At 49.5% G+C, this 19530-nt stretch overlaps 1 protein-coding gene across 3 annotated transcripts in view; it reads right to left on the minus strand.

Moving 5' to 3' along the window:
* The window catches only part of ccnd2a (cyclin D2, a), a 43460-nt gene extending 24307 nt beyond the window's left edge, over window positions 1-19153 (minus strand). The window contains exons 1-5 of one of the 3 annotated variants that reach the window (XM_072471509.1): window positions 18317-19153; window positions 12840-13055; window positions 11881-12040; window positions 6207-6355; window positions 3209-3360 (exon numbers count right to left, since the gene is read on the minus strand). In XM_072471509.1, coding sequence (XP_072327610.1) covers window positions 3334-3360; window positions 6207-6355; window positions 11881-12040; window positions 12840-13055; window positions 18317-18511 — 747 coding nt within the window. In that variant the 5' untranslated portion in view covers window positions 18512-19153 and the 3' untranslated portion in view covers window positions 3209-3333. Of the gene's footprint in view, window positions 1-3208; window positions 3361-6206; window positions 6356-11880; window positions 12041-12839; window positions 13056-18316 lie in introns of those variants that run through there. The other 2 variants (XM_072471507.1, XM_072471508.1) reach the window with 2 other exon arrangements.
* Between the last annotated feature and the right edge of the window lie 377 nt (window positions 19154-19530).

The following is a 19530-nucleotide window of genomic DNA, read 5'->3' on the forward strand; positions in this document are numbered from 1 at the left end:
GATCAGGAGAAAAAGTCATAATTACAGGCCACTGTCAGTTTGGGGGTTTCACCTGAAGCACCCCCCCCCCACCCCCCCTCAAACTGACGCTATAGGTTTGGTTCAGCTTCAGGTTAATCCAACTCAGCATGGAGAAGGAATTCTGGATGGAGGGAATCCTCATCCCTGTATTCCTCACATCAAATGCCCCTTGCAAGAGTGAGTAGAATTTCTGCCTCAGTAAGAGCACATTGCAAACTTCAGCCCATGGCAAGGTTTGGCATATCCATGTCCTGGCACAATTTCTGGCTATTCCAGTAGACTCCCCCCATTACAATAGGTTCTACCAGAATGACCATCATCTTCAGTCCCACATTGTATTCAGTGTGGCAATACATGAGTCACAAAGTTGCTTCCATGTGCTTGCAATATAATTTTGTGATAACCCAACCAGATAAAAGCAATCAACTATCAGGGAACAGAAGTCATTTTAAGTAATCTATATTTCTATTTATGGGTATTAGAAACAAATTTCTAGCTTTAAGTGGGTTTGGCTTTGTGTGTCTATGTAAGAAAGGATTAAAACTTTAGTTGGCTTCATGTTAAACAAAGGTGCCTGCACATCTGTGGGCTTTGGTTTCATTTCAAACTGTGCTTGCATTATAATTAAAGGTTTATGACGTGAAACCAAACAATGTTTAAAGAAAGACTAAGCTGTTACTTAGCAACCAGGGGCACATAATGGAAAGTATAAGCACTTGTGGTTCAGTTGGAACCAGGTTTCTGAGAAGAAAGAAGCTCTCACAAACTGTCGGCAGGCCAATACAGTAAGGGCTGAAAGCAAGTCCCAGAAGCTAAAGAACAGATAGTTCTAGAAACCAAGGAATGAAAAGTTACAGAAAGAAAGACTGAAGTCAAAGAACTGAATCTGAACAAGGTACTATTCAGTGAATTTTTAAAAAGGGGTAAGGTTAAAGACAGAGCTAAAAGGTGCAGACTTGTGAAGTCAGCCAGTGAGAAGCTAGACATCTGAAGTAACCTTAAGGCTAGTGACACCTTAATGCAGCCTGTGGAGGAATATTAAAAGGAGATATTGAAATCCTGGAAATGGATCCTTGGTGAAAGAATCCAAGGGAATGTAGTTTGGAAACACAGGGAGGTCAGATTCCTGTGACACTAGATGGATCAGATGCAATAAGCATCTGGGGAAATTTGATGATAAATCCACAGAATCTGAATTGGGCAGCGCCTGATACTTGGTTCCAGTGTAGTGTTGTCTGACATAGATTGGTTTACATAGATTGTATACTTACTGAGGATCTTATAAGATATATTTTGTAACTTGTATTATCCTTAAAAATCTGTGTACATCTGTGAAGAATTACTGGTCCACTGCGCTACCATCTCTCACTTCACAATACAAGATTCATAAATATCTACAGATAGAACGGGTCAGCACGGTAGCACAGTGCGTAGCACAGTGCGTAGCACTGTTGCTTCACAGCTCCAGGGTCCCAGGTTTGATTCCTGGCTTGGGTCACTGTCTCTGTGGAGTCTGCACGTTCTTCTGTGTCTGCGTGGGTTTCCTCCGGATGCTCAGGTTTCCTCCCGCAAGTCCCGAAAGACGTGCTGTTAGGCAATTTGGACATTCTAAATTCTCCCCGTATACCCAAACAGACACCGGAATATGGCGGCTAGGGGCTTTTCACAGTATCTTCATTGTAGTATTAATGTAAGCCTACTTGTGACAATAAAGATTCTTATATTATTATAATCCATGTTTTAGTCCTTTGATAAAAGTAAACTGGCAGTCCTGTGACTTGGTTCATCCACGTTTCTAATTTTTAAAAAAGGTACGGTCAGGGTTCCATTCTGGGACCCGATTGTCCAGTAGTAACATCAGCTGGGATCGTAACACAACTGATACCTAAGGTAACTTATCCGAACTAAGAAGTTGAAAGCGTGGCATTGTTTATCCTCAAGAGAAAAATCCAACAACCAACTTCTAGTGACAGCAGTGGGTCACAAGGTTCCAGGTTTAAGTCCCACTTCAGGGCTCGAAGACAAAAATCAAGGCTGACACTCTCGAGCTGTACTGCAGAGTTGGAGGTGGTGTCTTTCAGATTAACAATAAACTGAGGCACCATCTGCCTGTTTGGTGGACGTAAAAGATTGCACATAACAATTTTGAACAATGGAGCTATTCCCAGTGTCCTAACCAATATTGATCCCTCAATGAAGATCATATAAACAGATTTTTTCTGGCCCTTATTACACATCTTTTTTCCATAGACTGATGAACTTGGACAGGAAGATTAAAACAGCTAATTATTTTGACAAACGTCCAGCTGGCTGAATATAAGATTGAACTCTAGTCTAAGATCACGAGTCACCATTGTTCAGAAATAAGTCTCTAGTCAACCTTGTATCTTTCAATGCGAAAGTCACATATGCGTCCAACAATTGTTTTTATTTAAAAGAGTCAGCGTGTCTCGCTATTTAAAAATTGTTACCTAGGCACAAATGAGCTACCACGTTTCCTACACTGCAACAATGGCTTCACTTTGAAAGTACTTAATTGGCTGTAAAGCACTTTGAGACATCCTGCAGTTGTGAAATGAACCATAAATACAAGTCTTTCTTTCTACGTATAAAGTAGTCTACCTTAACACAGTAAAATGTCCCAAACTACTTAACAAGAGTGATAACAATAAAAAACATTTTTGATACCAAGCCATAGGAGCAATTAGGAAAGATGACCAAAAGGTTGATCAAAGAGGTAGCTTTTTAAAAAGCATTTTAGAGAAACAAAAAGAGGTAGAGAGGCTGGAGGGTTCAGGGAGTTCGAGACCCCAGCGAAATGGTCAAAGTCATGCATGTGCACGAGGCCAGAGTTAGAGGAGCACAGAGATCTCAAAGGCTTGTGGTGGTGGAGGTGGCTGCACAGATAGGGATGGAGAGGCCAAGGAGAGATTTGAATAGGAGAATGAGGATTTTAAAATAAGAGGTGTTGTTGCGTGGGGAGCCAGTGAGGGCTAGCAAGCACAGGGATGATGGGTAAATGGAACTTGGAGCGTGCATAGGTACAGGCAGCAGATTTTAGATCAGTTCAATTTTATGTAGGGCAGGATCTGCAAAGCCAGTCAGGAGAGGAATATGCAGCATACTGTACGTCTACTTCGTAACAACTGCCTCCTCCAGCGCTACTCTAAATCAGTGTTCTGTACCTTTCCTGGAACTTTCTGCTCAACATCACTATAAACTTTTTCCCTTTGGTTGTATCTGCCATGGTGCCTGCTTCAAGTGGGAATGATGATGCCTGGTATGTTAGTGACCCAGTACATTTGGCTGCATTTACTTGACCACTGGGTTCAGATTAATCTGTGAAAAGATCAGGTGGCTCATTAGCAGCATATAAGCATACTTAGTTATTTGGATATCATTACCTGCAATATTATACATATGTGTACAAGCAATTAACGAGAACTTAAATAAATACATGCTGCATACCAGTTCAAATGCCTTAATCTCTCTAGTTCCAGTGCCTTCCATCTCACAAATAGATTAAAATTGTTCCTTTATACATGAGTTGTTTGTAGACATTTTACACAATACCTGATGTACATTGGACCCTCCTTTTAATGTCAGTTTTGTCTTTTAAACACAAGAGCAGCGGGAATTTAGGTAGTGATTTGGCCATACCTGCAATACTTGACTTTTCCATCAGGACATGAGCAATGTAATTTTCATGGCTTTTCACTTTTAGTACCTTACTCACGGTGTTCTTGCTAATCACAGAATGGTTACAACAAAGGAGACCTTTGGCCCATCATGTCCATGCCAGTTCTGCACAAGAGCAATTCAGTTGGTTCATTTCTTAGCCCTGCAAGTTCTCTCTTTAAATGCTTATCCAATTCCCTTTTGAAAGCCCCAATAGATATCTCCACCATATTCTGAGGTAGTACATTCCAAATCCTAATGCAATCCCCACTGTGTAAGCAAGTTCTCTCATGTCACTGTTGGTTCTTATGCCATTCAACTTAAATTGGTTCCCCATGGTTCCAAGTCCTAGTAGGAGTGGAAATAGTTTCTATCTACTCTGTTTAGACCCCTCATGATTTTGAGTACCTCTATCAAATCTCCTCTAAGAAGAACAACCCTTGCTTTTTCAATCTATCTACACACCTGAAGTGCCTTATCCCGGGAACTATTCTCGTAATGTTTTCCTGCACTCTCTAAAGTCATCACATCCAACCTAAAGGATGGTGCCTAGAATTGGACGCAATATTCCAACTGAGGCTGAGCCAGTGCTTTGCAAAGTACTTCCTTACTTTTGTAATCAATTGTCCCTAGCTCAGGCTCCCCGCATGCCTTTTTAACCACTTTCTCAATCTGCCCTTTCACCCTCAATGATTTGTGCACATATACCCCCAGGTCGCTCTGTTCCTTCATCTCCTTTAGAATTGTGGCCCTCAGTTTATAAGGCATCTCCTTGTTCCTCCTACAAAAATGTATTGCTTCACACTTATCTACATTTAATTTCATCTGACACGTGTGCACACATTCCACCAACCCACATCCTCTTGGAGGTCTATCACTATCCGTCTCATAACTTGTAAATATTGTGAACTGCATGTCATTGGAAAATTCTGAAATTGTGCTCTGCATACACTAAGTCTAATACGCATCAAAAAAAGTAGTGGTCCTACCAATGAGCCAGTGCAGACGTTTTCGTATATACAAAATCTTATATCAAGTGACTTTTGACATGTCGGTTCATGCTCTGTGCTACTAATTTATACCAATATTTGCATGATTTGCTCCCATGTCCCCAGTAGATTCTCGCTCTACCCATATTAAAATAACCATGGCAATTTGCTGTGGTTTGGCAAATAATCGGTAAGGACCTTAGGCATGGAATGCAAGAAGAATTATTCCTGAATATGCAAACACCATTCCATCAGTGGCAATAAGAGCCATGCAGCATGTATATTTGATTCACATTTTATGCTTTATAACTGTAAGCTAAGTGTTGCTCTTGAACAGTACCTTCTATTTTGGACAAGAAAATGCTAAATGTAGAGTCGTAAGTCTGGAAAGTAATGTCATGCTAAAGGTATGGCTAGACTGTGCAAGGCTACAGCAACACTCTACCCTGCCAAAATATAGATATCATGTAAGCATCAAATTACAGACCAACTGATGGAACACATAGCTGCTTCTCTTTAAAATAGCTATAATTAGTAACAGCAAACAAGCTTTAAAAAATAGATCAATTAAAATAATGTTGAGACCTCGAATAAAGTAGTTGGATTTTATTTCTCCCCATTTCTCAAATGGACTTTTCCATTGATGTAATAAGTTGAATTATAGCCATCCTCTGTGCATTATCTTCCCCCCACACACCATCATCCAGCTGAACAGTTCATATGAAAATCAGGAGTGTCACATCAATTTAAACAGTCTCTGAAATGTAAGTCATAAAAATAATCCATCGCTGTCAGAGCAGCAATTGCCAGTCCTAGTTTTCACACGTTCCAACTATGACAAATCTAACGCTCTTAAAATCACCTTTTTACATTCCAAATTTCGAATAAGTACAATGACTGCATCATTCCATGCTTGAATTCCAAATGCACTGTGACTAGCTAATCAACTGCACACATCATTTGCCCTTTATCACAATTAGTCACTGATGGGAGAGCAAGCAACTTGAAGACAACACCAAGTTGTTATTCAGCACAATAATATTGTTACCTCTGAACATACGCATTTACTTTCTCCAAAACATTTTCAACTAGCACCTCAAGTGTTTGCCTTTTTATATTATATTTATATATTGGACAAAAAAGTCAGCTGATAAATGCAGTGTTGCTAAGCCGTTATACCTATATTCACAAAACAGGAATGGAGACCCAGTAATTCCTCAAGACATTATTTTGTAAGAATCCACTGCTTTGCAAGGATGTTAAATTCGTCCACTATTACGCAAAGTAAAGCCTCATTTTCTCACTTCCCCATTGGTTTATCCAAATTTATCCATTTTAACACATTATCTCAGTGGGTCAATCTCTAAGTACCCTGAAATATGTTCCAGGAATATTGCCATTTTTGCACCTACAGTCAGCTGCGTGTGGATTTTCAACAAAGATCGAACATAGTTGTGGACAAGATATTGGTTGCCAACCATCTGTCAGGGCCTTTGAATAGTGTAACAGGATACTCACCACATCAGTGTGTGTGATCTTGGCCAGGAGATCCGTCAGGTTGTCACTCGAAAGGGAACTGTCACCAATATCAAGCTGAAGTCCACAAATTGCTGCCCCCACACTTCCAGTCGCAATCATTGATGGTGGATACATGGCAAATTTGAAGTCTGCAGAGTCAGGTAAAACAGAGGTTTAAAAACTGTACATGCTCTCAAACAATACTATGATTTTTAAATCAAATTTCTAGAGTAACTCTTGCCTCACCTCGTACATAATACCTCAATATATATGAGCAGACTGATTACAACATACTAAGAGTCAAAATATATGGCCTGCTTTTCAATAAAATGACATCCCGGAAACACACTGATCATGAATGTCTGAATAAAGAGCCACAGTGCCCCTGCCAACCAACACTGCTGTAGGTCTGCTTCCACGTGTGGTCACATGAACGCATTTCATTGCCCAATAACCTTGTAAGCTCCTTCAGTGTCATTCACAATGCAAATGAGACAGCTAGCAAATGGCCAGAGGCCCAGAGTGACTAATGCCTAGCCTCCAAAAGACTTGCATAGCTTCTATCTCCACTCTTCCTTTCCTCTGTAACAAGCACCATAAACTTGGCTATCAAAGCTCCACATGTCCCCTCTTTGTTGTGCAACAGGCAGTGATTTGTATCAGTAGCGCCTATTTTTAGCATATTAATTAACTACTGCAACTGTTGAGGCAAGTGTCTCTAACGGGAGAGTGTGGCACCATTGTTTGAAACCATCTCCTCATCTTTGCTATTGAAAATCATGGAAATGACCTTCCTACTGATATGAATTCAAGCTGACATGCTCACAAAAGACTTGGGGGGGGGGGGGGGGCGCAGGGCACCAATTTCACACATGTGGCTTGCCAGCTCACCCGACCAGGCGAGCAAGGGAGATTTTTTTTTTTTTAAATTAAAAAAAGGACAGCATTATTGTGGATCACCTAAAAGGTAGTGTGTTAGAATTAGGAATAATTAAGCAGTCATTGAACTACAACACTAACGAGAAATTACAATATTTTGAGAAATAGGGATTTTGTTCCTAAAATGTTTATGTGATGAAATTTGTAGTGTTCCTCTATGTAGTACAAACAAAAATTATAGACGGTGCAGTTCTCTTATATTTATTTTCCAAACTATAATTACAAAACAAACCGGTATATTTAGCATGAGTTTGTCACAATTCAAGTGTCACACATTTAAATTTGCTTTGTGTTAAGAATGGTAGAGGGAAAGAAAATTGATCGCTTGGAATAAACAGACATTCTCCTCATAACCAAGACATTTTTGGACAAGAGTCAGAATGCCTGCAATCTGAGCAATCTACACAAAGAATAAAGACATGACATTGCATTCTGGGTTCTGAACTGCAGCCGGATGAAAAATTAAACTCGGCACAACCTCATCCACTATTAGCAGCAATTAGGCTTTGTGGCCTTAACTGTACCAGCAGAATAATATGGTGCGCAACATGGTATCAATGTTTCTTTCAAGCACATTATCTGAATTGTGAGCAATGCTTCAGGAAATCCACATCAAAAACTGCACTTCAGCCAACACACTTAATCAGACGCTAATTATTAGGTACTTCTCAGTCAACAGTTACCAATACAACTACTTCAAGTAATTCTTTAAATGTGAGAGAGACACACTTTGGGACACATGAGTTATGAAGGCACTTAGTAAATAGAAATGTTCTTCAGAAAGACGGGCCAGTTTAAACACAACTAACTCGGCTTAAGAGTGGAAATGCACGTGTGCATTAAATGATTTTCATTCCTTCCACTATAAGATAGGGCATTACCCAATTTTAATTAGAACAAACCTAATGGTGGGTATAAAGTAAAATGGAAAGCACAACTTTTAGTATACCATTTCCTATCTGTTATATTTTGCCATCAGACTTCAAGTCAGATACCAGGGAAGAAATATTCTCAGCAGTTGAAAACATCTTAGCTGACACAGTAGCCAGAATTTCAATGACCTCTGTTTTACCTGACTAATCAGGTTATTAAAAAAGCATGCTAAAGTCTGAAAAGTAAAACATCTGCAGAAGCCAATCACACTTATCACAGATAGTCTTCAATGCAGGGAGATAAGAACATCTTTTTTGTCAGAACTGCCCATTGGATTGTGGTTTCTCATTTCTAATAGAGTGAAGGTCAGCTCAGAGCTATGCACAAATTTTGTCTTTGAGGCTGCCCTGTTTGACACGATCCGAGTATTTATTTCATCAGCAATGTTCTTTTTATATTGCATCGCTGCACGGCTTCTTCATGTTTATTTTAAAATTTAGAGTACCCGATTATTTTCTTCCAATTAAGGGGCCATTTAGCGTGGCCAATCTACCTACTCCCGGCACATCTTTGGGTTGTGGGGGTGAGACCCACGCAGACAGGGGAGAATGTGCAAACTCCACAGGGGCCGGGATCGAACCCCAGTCCTCGGCTCCATGAGACAGCAGTGCTAAGCACTGCGCCACCCAGCTTCTTCATTTATTAATGTGACATCTTTGCTGCATACTAGATAATATTTATTTGGAAGCAAATAAAAAAACAAATTTCATCTATATCACTCCATGTAATAATCTCAAACATTCACTTTATATTAAACTTGAATGCATTTTTACCAGCTTCTAAACATATACCATCAAAAGAAACATATCCTGTAATACTAAATTAACCAAGGACACAGGGCCCAAACATTCGCTGTCCCATTTCTAGGACAAGGCAATGCACAGATTCCCAGGCATTAATTGACATTTACAAGATGGGAGAAATCTACTCTCTGGAGCTTTCGAGGCCATGGACTCAGCCGGAAACACTCAAGTGCTTTTTTCAAGCATTATGCCTCCAGTGGTGGGCGCAACTACCTCCTGCCCCCTTGTAACTTTGAGGACCTGGTGTTTCTAGATTACACCACACATTTCCTGCCCCTTGCTCCAATTACCGAAGTCCACCCCTGCCACAATAAATGTTAACTGTATAAACCAAATGCTTTGCAGTAGTTAAAGATAAAACTGAAAAAACTGTGTTCCTAGTGAACTCAACATGAAACATCCAACCAATGCAAAAGAGCAATCAAAGATATAAACGCCTTTAACTCCACAAACTTATCTTTGCTCCGAGCATCAACTGCTGAAACAGATTCAAATTGTGCACAAAGGCAACAATTACAGATTTGCTTTCTGCTCAGAATCATTTTAGCGGTCACTTTGTGAACTAGTGTAGACTTTTATGTGTCATCACAAGAACATTATGTGTAGTCAAAATGGTTAAAGGGGGGCTAAAAATCCAGCTTTTGAACTGCAGGTTGAAAATGAAAGAATATGCTATAGATACTGCAATTAACGTGATAATATCAGTCTCAAAAGAAACTGCCTTCTGAATGTGGATGCCTACACTGCCACTACATATCAAATAAATGTTGCATTGATCCATTGTTAACCATATATTTCATATTCATTGGCAGTTAGATGATGTATGGGAGGGAATTTTAATTTTCTACAGAAGGACAAACCAGATAGTCCAAATACCCTGCTTTGTCTATGGAGTCTTTTGTGGGATTTAATAGTGTAACAATACAATTTTTTAAATCTCAAATTTCTCAACTTCTTTCAATAACTGACAGGTGGTTTTAAAACTAAATTATGAATGTTAAATCCCTGAACAGGGACCCAACTTGTTTAAGCAGGTCACTCTACACATCCCCTATTGTTTAGTTATTGCAGTGGTCTTTGAATTTTGTTTATTGCACTATACAAAACAAAAGCCATGGTGTTGCTTTCTACAGGGTACTTGGCCAGCTTTGGAACCGTGCTTTTGTCAAATTTGTATTTTTCGTGGAGAAGTTAAAACGCTGTTAAATTCCAGCCCATGTATCACTAATGATAAAATGGTGCTGATTAAAGATATTTCCCCATAAAATTAGTGTATAATCGGTTTATAAATCTTAATTGCGTGAAACGTAGCGCTCTATCAACCAGCTCCGAACAGAATTTATGAGTCAGCATGTACATACTGGAAATAAATGACAAAATATATTAATATGCCAGTAAATCTACCATAACATTGGACAAAAGGGAGTCAAAATCAACTATATCCTTCAGGTAAAGCAGCTACAGAGAAGAGATAACTGAATCAGGGCATGCAGACATAATGGAGCCCAAATGTTATTTTCATACTGTCCTTATTTGTAGGTTTCGTTAATGAATTCCTATGTCTACATTTCTAATGGAAATTGGCCACGTAAACTGGTTGCATTGCAGTCATAGCCTTCCACTGATGGGGGTGCTACAGCCCCTTCATTGATACGACAGTATAATTACAGTGTGATAACGTTTACAATTTCCATTATAAATGCCAACAAAAGAAGTTGGAATGGAAAAAGTTCACAGGAAATGTAAACTGACAAGATTTTTAAAGATTAAAGTTAAAAAGCAACAATAAAAGCTTTCATTTCTAGTGAAAAAAATTCTCAAACAAATTTTGATGTGCCGTGTAATAGAAGGTAAAAATAATGTGGATGCTGGAAATCAGAAATAAACAAAAGATGCTGGAAAACATAGGGGGCGCGATTCTCCACTCCACGCCGAAGTGGCCGTGCCGGCGTGAACGCCGTCGAGGTTCACGACGGCGCGGAACGGCCCCGGTCCCGACCGATTCAGGCCCTGACAATGGGCCAGGATTGGGGCCGCGTCATCTACACGTGCCAGGCCTTGTCGCCCGCGTAAAAGCGGCGCCGCATAGATGACGCGGCAGGCGCCACATAACGGGAGTCATCCACGCATGCGCGGGTTGGCCGGCGCCAACCCGCGCATGTGTGGTTGCCGTCCTCTCTAAATCCGCCCCGCAAGAAGATGGGGGACGGATCTTGCGGGGCCGCGGAAGGAGGTCCTCCTTCAGAGAGGACGGCCTGACGATCGGTGGGCACTGATCGCAGGCCACCCCACATTTCAGGTAAAGCCCGGTGCAGGATCCGCCCTCGCCCCCCCCCCAGCGTTCACACACCGCTCACGACTGCAGCGACCAGGTGTGGACGGCGCTGGGGGAACCAGCCGTTTTGGCCTGGCCGCTCGGCTCATCCGGGCCTCAGAATAGCGGGGGTGCTGGAGAATCGCCATTTTCGGTGTCTCCGGCGATTCTCCGGCCTGCGAAACTCGACCGGGCCGTTCCCGCCGCTTCCCCGGATATTTTGGCGGCCCAGGCAATTCTCCCAACCGGCGTGGGAGTGGACCCAGGGGCTCTGGCAGCATCTAAAGACAGAAATAGTGATAACCTTTTCAGGTCTGACCTTTCATCAGAGGTTATGGTACCCTGCGCATATTGTGCCCAATACAAGCCAAAACAATATTTTATTATAATAATCTTTATTGTCACAAGTAGGCTTACATTAACACTGCAATTAAGTTACTGTGAAAAACCCCTAGTCGCCACATTCTGGTGTCTGTTCGGGTACACAGAGGGAGAATTCAGAATGTCCAATTCACCTTAACAGCACGAGGGTCACCATTTTTGGCGTAAATTTCAGAAAGCACAAACAGAGCCAACTCAAGGTTTAGTTTGGTTCACTATGGCAATCAAGTGCAAGCTTCCCCCTCCAACATATCCTGTTCATATACATAAACACTACCTGTTGCAGATACTAGACCTCTCATACCTGTGGCACAAAGGGCAATGAAGGTCTGTGCATGTTTTCGGATCAAGTGCAGCTTATCTTTAGGAAGAGGAAGCTTCTTCAGGATGTGTTCAATGAAGTCATGTGGAGTCACTGCTGCAAGGTTCCACTTCAACTTTCCCAAAACTACTAACTCCCACTCCTAACAGAGAGATAAAAGGTTAAATGCATCACCAGGAGGCAACGATAGAGGGGGAGAAAATCAACTGTACCAGAAAGTCTTTCAGAAGACATTTCAAATAATAATACCACTGTATGGTAGAAGAACAATTGGCACATTCAGGGTGAAGTCTTGAATATCTACCTCCAGAGGGTGCTACAGACTGAAATTTGCACTATTCACTTCACTGTTAGCAGGAACAGACCAGGTCCTGCACTTCTAAGTACATACCACCCTTTTCAGCAATGCACTTCAAATATTGGACTGAGCCGTGTTAAAATTATTCAGTAAGCAATGATAGCAAAGGTTTCCCAAATTATTTTGTTGAAAAGAAACCCAGAGTATATCTGGTTTTCTTCATTTTTACATTTTAATTTGTGCTCAGTAGACTCTCACAGTTCAGCCATCAAGATTCTGGACACTTTAGTTGCAAGAGGTTTACTCACATTTCCAACTGAAGAAAGTGGTAACTGCAGTAATTCAATACTTTTTTTCCCAAACATTAAGGAACAGAAGTGCCATTTATTTTATAAATGTCCTCTATAATTTAATTATATTGCGAAGAAAATATGTGAATAGTCACAATTATGAGAGTAGTTTAAGATCTGAATGAGTCTTTCCATCTGAACACCAAGATTTCCTATTAAGTGCAAACCTTAAACGTAATTTTATACTTCAGTTGGAAGTTTATTTTGAAAAGAGGCCAAGTCTAGATAGGCCCCCAAGTGCTCATTTGCAACATTGAAATTTTTGCATAGACAACTGCAGATTGTGAAATTACCAGAAGCTCGCGTGGTCTGATAGAGTTGTCAGTGTAAATGCAAAGCTTTTCCGCTGTCAGAGGAATAGTCTCTTTGAACTTTGATGCAAGGAACATACAGACCGCTCCGAGCAGCTGCAGGTGGCATTTGGTAGTTGGTACAATTGATAAGAATCTGTCCAGGTAATTCATTGCCAAAGGAAAGACTTCCTCCTCACACTTCTGTTCCTCGCAGACCTAGAGGGAAAAATGGCTAAAAATGAGGAATAACAAGGTCATAGAAAGTACTGCTAGTAGAGAGTGAGGCCCTGGCACCAGCCCTGATCTGTCACATGCCTCTGGTTCAGTCAGCAACAAATGAATTAAAGTCACAATCGCTGCACCAAAAGGCTTAGAGATAATTGGCTGCAGTCTTGACTGTCCTTTTCCAAACAATACTACAGTATGCCCATGGTCTAACACAATACCCAACAGAATACCACAGGCTCTCATCCTCCAACTCTCAGAACTGCCCTGTCCAAAGAGCCTGAGCGAGACCATCTCCCTCTTCCCCGGTGTCTCTCCCACAGCCAACCCACTCACAGCTGGTTCACCCACTCTGCGCTAAAGCAGACGACGCTGAAGTCTGCGAGCCAGGAAAGCCACGGCTGCAGATGGTACCAAGCGGCTCCAGATATCTCCGCCACCTGGCTCCATGTTGTCATGCTGGCTCGAGGCTGCGATTTCCCCCCCCCTCACTGGAGGGCCCTGAAATCCCAGCAGACACAGGAGGGGGCATGCCAGATTTGGATGGGGACGTGCCCGATTATGGAGGGGGAGCATGCCGGATTGCGGGGGTACTGGATGGGTAGGGGAAGAACCGTATTGTGTGGGTTAGAGGAGGAATGCATCAGATTGGGGGTGGGGGAAAGTGAGCCTCATCGGGGGTGGGGGGGGAAAGAGAACCGGATCGGGTATGGAGGGAGGAAAGAGAACCGGATAGAGGGTGAAGGGGGGGGAAAAGATAACCGGATCGGGGGTGGAGGGGGGTAATATAACCGGATCAGGGGTGGAGGGAAGAAAGAGAACCGGATAGGGGTTAGAGGGAGAGAACCAGATATGGGAAGGGGGGGGGGAAAGGGAACCGGATCGGGGAGGAAGGGAAACGGATCGGGGAAGGGGGGGGGGAGAAAGGGAACCGGATCGGGGGGGAAGAAAACTAGACAGGGCGGGGGAGTGGAGCCTGGTCGGGGGGAGTAGAGCCGGGTCGCCGGATTGTGGGGGGTGGGAGAGAGCCAGATGGAGGTTGGGCGGATGGGGGGTAAGAGGCGGATAGGGGGGGGGGTAAGAGGCGGATGGGGGGGGGGGGTAAGAGGCGGATGGAGGGGGGGGTGAAGAGGCGGATGGGGGGGGGGTGAAGAGGCGGATGGGGGGGGGTGAAGAGGCGGATGGGGGGGGGGTGAAGAGGCGGATGGGGGGGGGTGAAGAGGCGGATGGGGGGGTGAAGAGGCGGATGGGGGGGTGAAGAGGCGGATGGGGGGGTGAAGAGGCGGATGGGGGGGTGAAGAGGCGGATGGGGGGGTGAAGAGGCGGATGGGGGGGTGAAGAGGCGGATGGGGGGGTGAAGAGGCGGATGGGGGGGTGAAGAGGCGGATGGGGGGGTGAAGAGGCGGATGGGGGGGTGAAGAGGCGGATGGGGGGGTGAAGAGGCGGATGGGGGGGTGAAGAGGCGGATGGGGGGGTGAAGAGGCGGATGGGGGGGTGAAGAGGCGGATGGGGGGGTGAAGAGGCGGATGGGGGGGTGAAGAGGCGGATGGGGGGGGTGAAGAGGCGGATGGGGGGGTGAAGAGGCGGATGGGGGGGTGAAGAGGCGGATGGGGGGGTGAAGAGGCGGATGGGGGGGTGAAGAGGCGGATGGGGGGGTGAAGAGGCGGATGGGGGGGTGAAGAGGCGGATGGGGGGGTGAAGAGGCGGATGGGGGGGTGAAGAGGCGGATGGGGGGGTGAAGAGGCGGATGGGGGGGTGAAGAGGCGGATGGGGGGGTGAAGAGGCGGATGGGGGGGTGAAGAGGCGGATGGGGGGGTGAAGAGGCGGATGGGGGGGGGAAAGAGGCAGATGGGGGGGGAAAGAGGCGGATGGGGGGGAAAGAGGCGGATGGGGGGGGAAAGAGGCAGATGGGGGGGGAAAGAGGCGGATGGGGGGGGAAAGAGGCGGATGGGGGGGGAAAGAGGCGGATGGGGGGGGAAAGAGGCGGATGGGGGGGGAAGAGGCGGATGGGGGGGGAAAAGAGGCGGATGGGGGGGAGGAAGAGACGGATGGGGGGGGAGGAAGAGGCGGATGGGGGGGGAGGAAGAGGCGGATGGGGGGGGGAGGAAGAGGCGGATGGGGGGGGAGGAAGAGGCGGATGGGGGGGGGGGGAGGAAGAGGCGGATGGGGGGGGAGGAAGAGGCGGATGGGGGGGGAGGAAGAGGCGGATGGGGGGGGGAGGAAGAGGCGGATGGGGAGGGGGGAGGAAGAGGCGGATGGGGAGGGGGGAGGAAGAGGCGGATGGGGAGGGGGGAGGAAGAGGCGGATGGGGGGGAGGAGGCGGATGGGGGGAGAAGCGGATGGGGGGGAGAAGCGGATGGGGGGGAGAAGCGGATGGGGGGGGAGAAGCGGATGGGGGGGAGAAGCGGATGGGGGGGCGGAGAAGCGGATGGGGGGGGAGAAGCGGATGGGGGGGGAGAAGCGGATGGGGGCAGGGAGAGAAGCGGATGGGGGGGGGAAGAGATCCGGATGGGGGGGGGGAAGAGATCCGGATGGGGGGAGAAATGAGATCCGGATGGGGGGGAAAGAGATCCGGATGGGGGGGGGAAAGAGATCCGGATGGGGGGGAAAGAGATCCGGATGGGGGGGAAAGAGATCCGGATGGGGGGGAAAGAGATCCGGATGGGGGGGAAAGAGATCCGGATGGGGGGGAAGAGATCCGGATGGGGGGGGAAAGAGATCCGGATGGGGGGAAAGAGATCCGGATGGGGGGAAAGAGATCCGGATGGGGGGAAAGAGATCCGGATGGGGGGGGAAGAGATCCAGGTGGGGGGGAGAGATGCGGATGGGGGAGGAAGAGATCCGGATGGGGGGGGGGAAGAGATCCGGATGGGGGGGGGAAGAGATCCGGATGGGGGGGAAAGATATCCGGATGGGGGGGAAAGATATCCGGATGGGGGGAAGAGATCCGGATGGGGGAGGAAGAGATCCGGATGGGGGGGGAGAGATCTGGATGGAGGGGGGAGATCCGGATTGGGGGAAAGAGGTCCGGATTGAGGGGAAAGATATCCGGATTGAGGGGGAGATCCGTATGGGGGGGAGATCCGTATGGGGGGGAGATCCGTATGGGGGAGATCCGGATGGGGGGAGATCCGGATTGGGGGAGATCCGGATTGGGGGAGATCCGGATTGGGGGAGATCCGGATGGGTTGAGGGATCCGGATGGAGTGGAGATCCGGTTTGGGGGGGGGGGGGGGAGCCAGGAAAGCCACAAGCGGCTCTAGATATCTCCGCCACCTGGCTCCATGATGCCATGCTGGCTCGAGGCTGCGATCCCCCCCCCCCTCACTGAAATCCCAGCAGACACACAGGCATCCTGAAAATAGAACCGCTGCATTTATTGGGGGGGGGGGGCGTCTGATTGGGGGGTTGGGGGGGGACGAGCCGGATGATGGGGGGGGGGGGGGGAAGAGCGGTTTGAGATGGGGGGTTAGAGGGACGGATTGAGGGGGGTGTAGAGAGCCGGATTGGGGGGGGGGAGAGAAGGGAGCCGTATTTGGGGGGGGGCGGGGAGCCGGATCTGGTGGGGGGGGGGCGGGGAGCCGGATCGGGGGGGGGAAAGAGCCGGATCGGGGGGGGGGGAGAAGAGCCGGATTGGGGGGGGGAGAAGAGCCGGATCGGGGGGGGAGAAGAGCCGGATCGGGGGGGGAGAAGAGCCGGATCGGGGGGGAAAAGAGCCGGATCGGGGGGGAAAAGAGCCGGATCGGGGGGGAAAAGAGCCGGATCGGGGGGAAAAGAGCCGGATCGGGGGGGAAAAGAGCCGGATCGGGGGGGAAAAGAGCCGGATCGGGGGGGAAAAGAGCCGGATCGGGGGGGAAAAGAGCCGGATCGGGGGGGAAAAGAGCCGGATCGGGGGGGAAAAGAGCCGGATCGGGGGGGAAAAGAGCCGGATCGGGGGGGGAAAAGAGCCGGATCGGGGGGGAAAAGAGCCGGATCGGGGGGGAAAAGAGCCGGATCGGGGGGGAAAAGAGCCGGATCGGGGGGGAAAAGAGCCGGATCGGGGGGGAAAAGAGCCGGATCGGGGGGGAAAAGAGCCGGATCGGGGGGGAAAAGAGCCGGATCGGGGGGGGGGGGGGAGAGCCGGATCGGGGGGGCGGGGAGGGGAGAGCCAGATCGGGGGGGAAGAGAGCCGGATCGGGGGGGGGGAGGGGGGTGTCCCGGATTGGGGGGGCGGAAGGGGAGAGCCGGATTGGGGGGGGGAGGGGAGAGCCGGATCGGGGGGGGGGGGGGGGAGGAGAAGAGAGCCGGATCGGGGGGGGGGTGGAGAGAGAGAGCCGGATTGGGGGGGGGGGAAGAGGCCGGGTGGGGGGGGGGGGGGGGGAGTGACGGATCGGGGGGGGGGGGGTGACGGATCGGGGGGGGGGGTGACGGATGGGGGGGGGGGGGGTGACGGATGGGGGGGGGGGAGTGACGGATGGGGGGGGGGAAGGGGTGAGCCGGATGGGGGGGGGGGTGAGCCGGATCGGGGGGGAGAAGGGGTGAGCCGGATCGGGGGGGGGGAGTGACGGATGGGGGGGGGGGGGGGAGTGACGGATGGGGGGGGGGGGGAGTGACGGATGGGGGGGGGGGGGAGTGACGGATGGGGGGGGGGGGGAGTGACGGATGGGGGGGGGGGGGAGTGACGGATGGGGGGGGGGGGGAGTGACGGATGGGGGGGGGGAAGGGGTGAGCCGGATCGGGGGGGGGGGGGGGGGGTGAGCCGGATCGGGGGGGGAGAAGGGGTGAGCCGGATCGGGGGGGGGGGGGGGAGTTCGGGAGAGCCGGATCGGGGGGGGGGGAAGAGAACCGGATCGGGGGGGGGAGAAGGGGAGAGCCGGATCGCGGGGGGGGGGGGGGGGGAGGGGAGAGCCGGATCGGGAGGGGGGGGGGGGAAGTTCGGGAGAGCCGGATCGGGGGAGGGGGGGGGAGAGAAGGGGAGAGCCGGACCGGGGGGGGGGTGAAGGGGAGAGCCGGATCGGGGGGGGGAAGGGGAGAGCCGGATCGGGTGGGGGGGTGGTGAAGGGGAGCCGGATCGCGGGGGGGGGGGGGGGGGAGAGCCGGATCGCGGGGGGGGGGGGGGGAGGGGAGAGCCGGATCGGGGGGGGTGTGAAGGGGAGAGCCGGATCGGGGGGGGAGGGGAGAGCCGGATCGCGGGGTGGGGGGGGGGGGAAAGAGAAGGGGAGAGCCGGATCGGGGGGGGGGGTGGGGGGTGAGCAGCCGACCCGAATACGAACCTCCAGCATCCAGGTGGCCACCATCCTCCGCATGAAGGGCTGGATGTCCTGCTGGACGCATTTGAAGTAGGAGCAGGCCGGCAGGCAGCGCTCCTCCAGCGCCAGCAGATTGTGCAGCACCCGCTCATCGTGCAGCAGCCTGGGGTCGGGCAGCGCCCTCCTCACCGTCTCCAGCTCGCAGCACAGCAGCTCCATGGCGGGGGCGGGCGGGCAGGGGGGGGGGGGGGGATGCTGGTGTGGGGGCTCCGCTGCCGCCTCTCCTGTCCTGGCCTAACCTCCCTCAGGCGGTGCTGCGCTGCGGCTCCGAGCGGGACGCGCTGACGCAGGGAGCGGGCAGCCGCTTGTGGTGTGGAGCAGCGGCTGGGCGGGCGCAGACAGCGCGCACATCCGACACTGGCAGAGGGAAGCGGGGAGGCCGGCGGCAGGGGAGGGCGGCCATGCACATCGGGACACTCATTAAAGGCCTCCGGCAGGATGGCAGCGCTGGGCCCCGGCACAGGGACCGGTCATCTCCGGAGAGGGTCAAGCAGCCGCGGCCCGCAGTTACCGACAGGAACAAGTGTTGGAATCGGGGAAAAGACTGAATCTGCGGGTTTAATGCAGATTAAAGCCCGAGCCCGCCTCCCCACTGGTGGCTCTGACTGTACAGCAAGGGACCCGCCCACCGGCAGTGATTGACAGGCAGCGTGAGCCCCGCCCACAGGCAGATTATGATGTGGAGATGCCGGCGTTGGACTGGGGTGAGCACAGTAAGAGTCGATGGGCCGAAGGGCCACAGCATTCACCTGAGGAAGGAGCAGTGCTCCGAAAGCTAGTGTTTGAAATAAACCTGTTGGGCTTTAACCTGGTGTTGTAAGACTTCTTACAGGCAGATTGACAGTGCGAGCCCGGCCCACAGGCAGGTTGACAGTCCGAGTCCCGCCCACAGACAGATTGACAGTGAGCCCCGCCCACAGACAGTGACGGAGAGGCATAGAGCCCCGCCCACAGGCAGTGACGGAGAGCGGAGTCCCGCCCACAGTGATTGACGGGGGGAGAGAACCCCGCCCCCCAGGCGTAGATTGGCTGGAGCCGCCTTGACTCCTGTCAGTCACTGGTCAGAGTGGGGCCGCCTTGGCCCCACTCTGACCAGTGACTGACAGGAGTCAATTTAGCCCCGCCCGCCTTCTGTGATTGACAGATGATGACAAAGCCCGCCTTCTACTCAATGATCG

The sequence above is a fragment of the Scyliorhinus torazame genome, chromosome 13, assembly GCF_047496885.1.
Source record: "Scyliorhinus torazame isolate Kashiwa2021f chromosome 13, sScyTor2.1, whole genome shotgun sequence".
Lineage (NCBI taxonomy): Eukaryota > Metazoa > Chordata > Chondrichthyes > Carcharhiniformes > Scyliorhinidae > Scyliorhinus > Scyliorhinus torazame.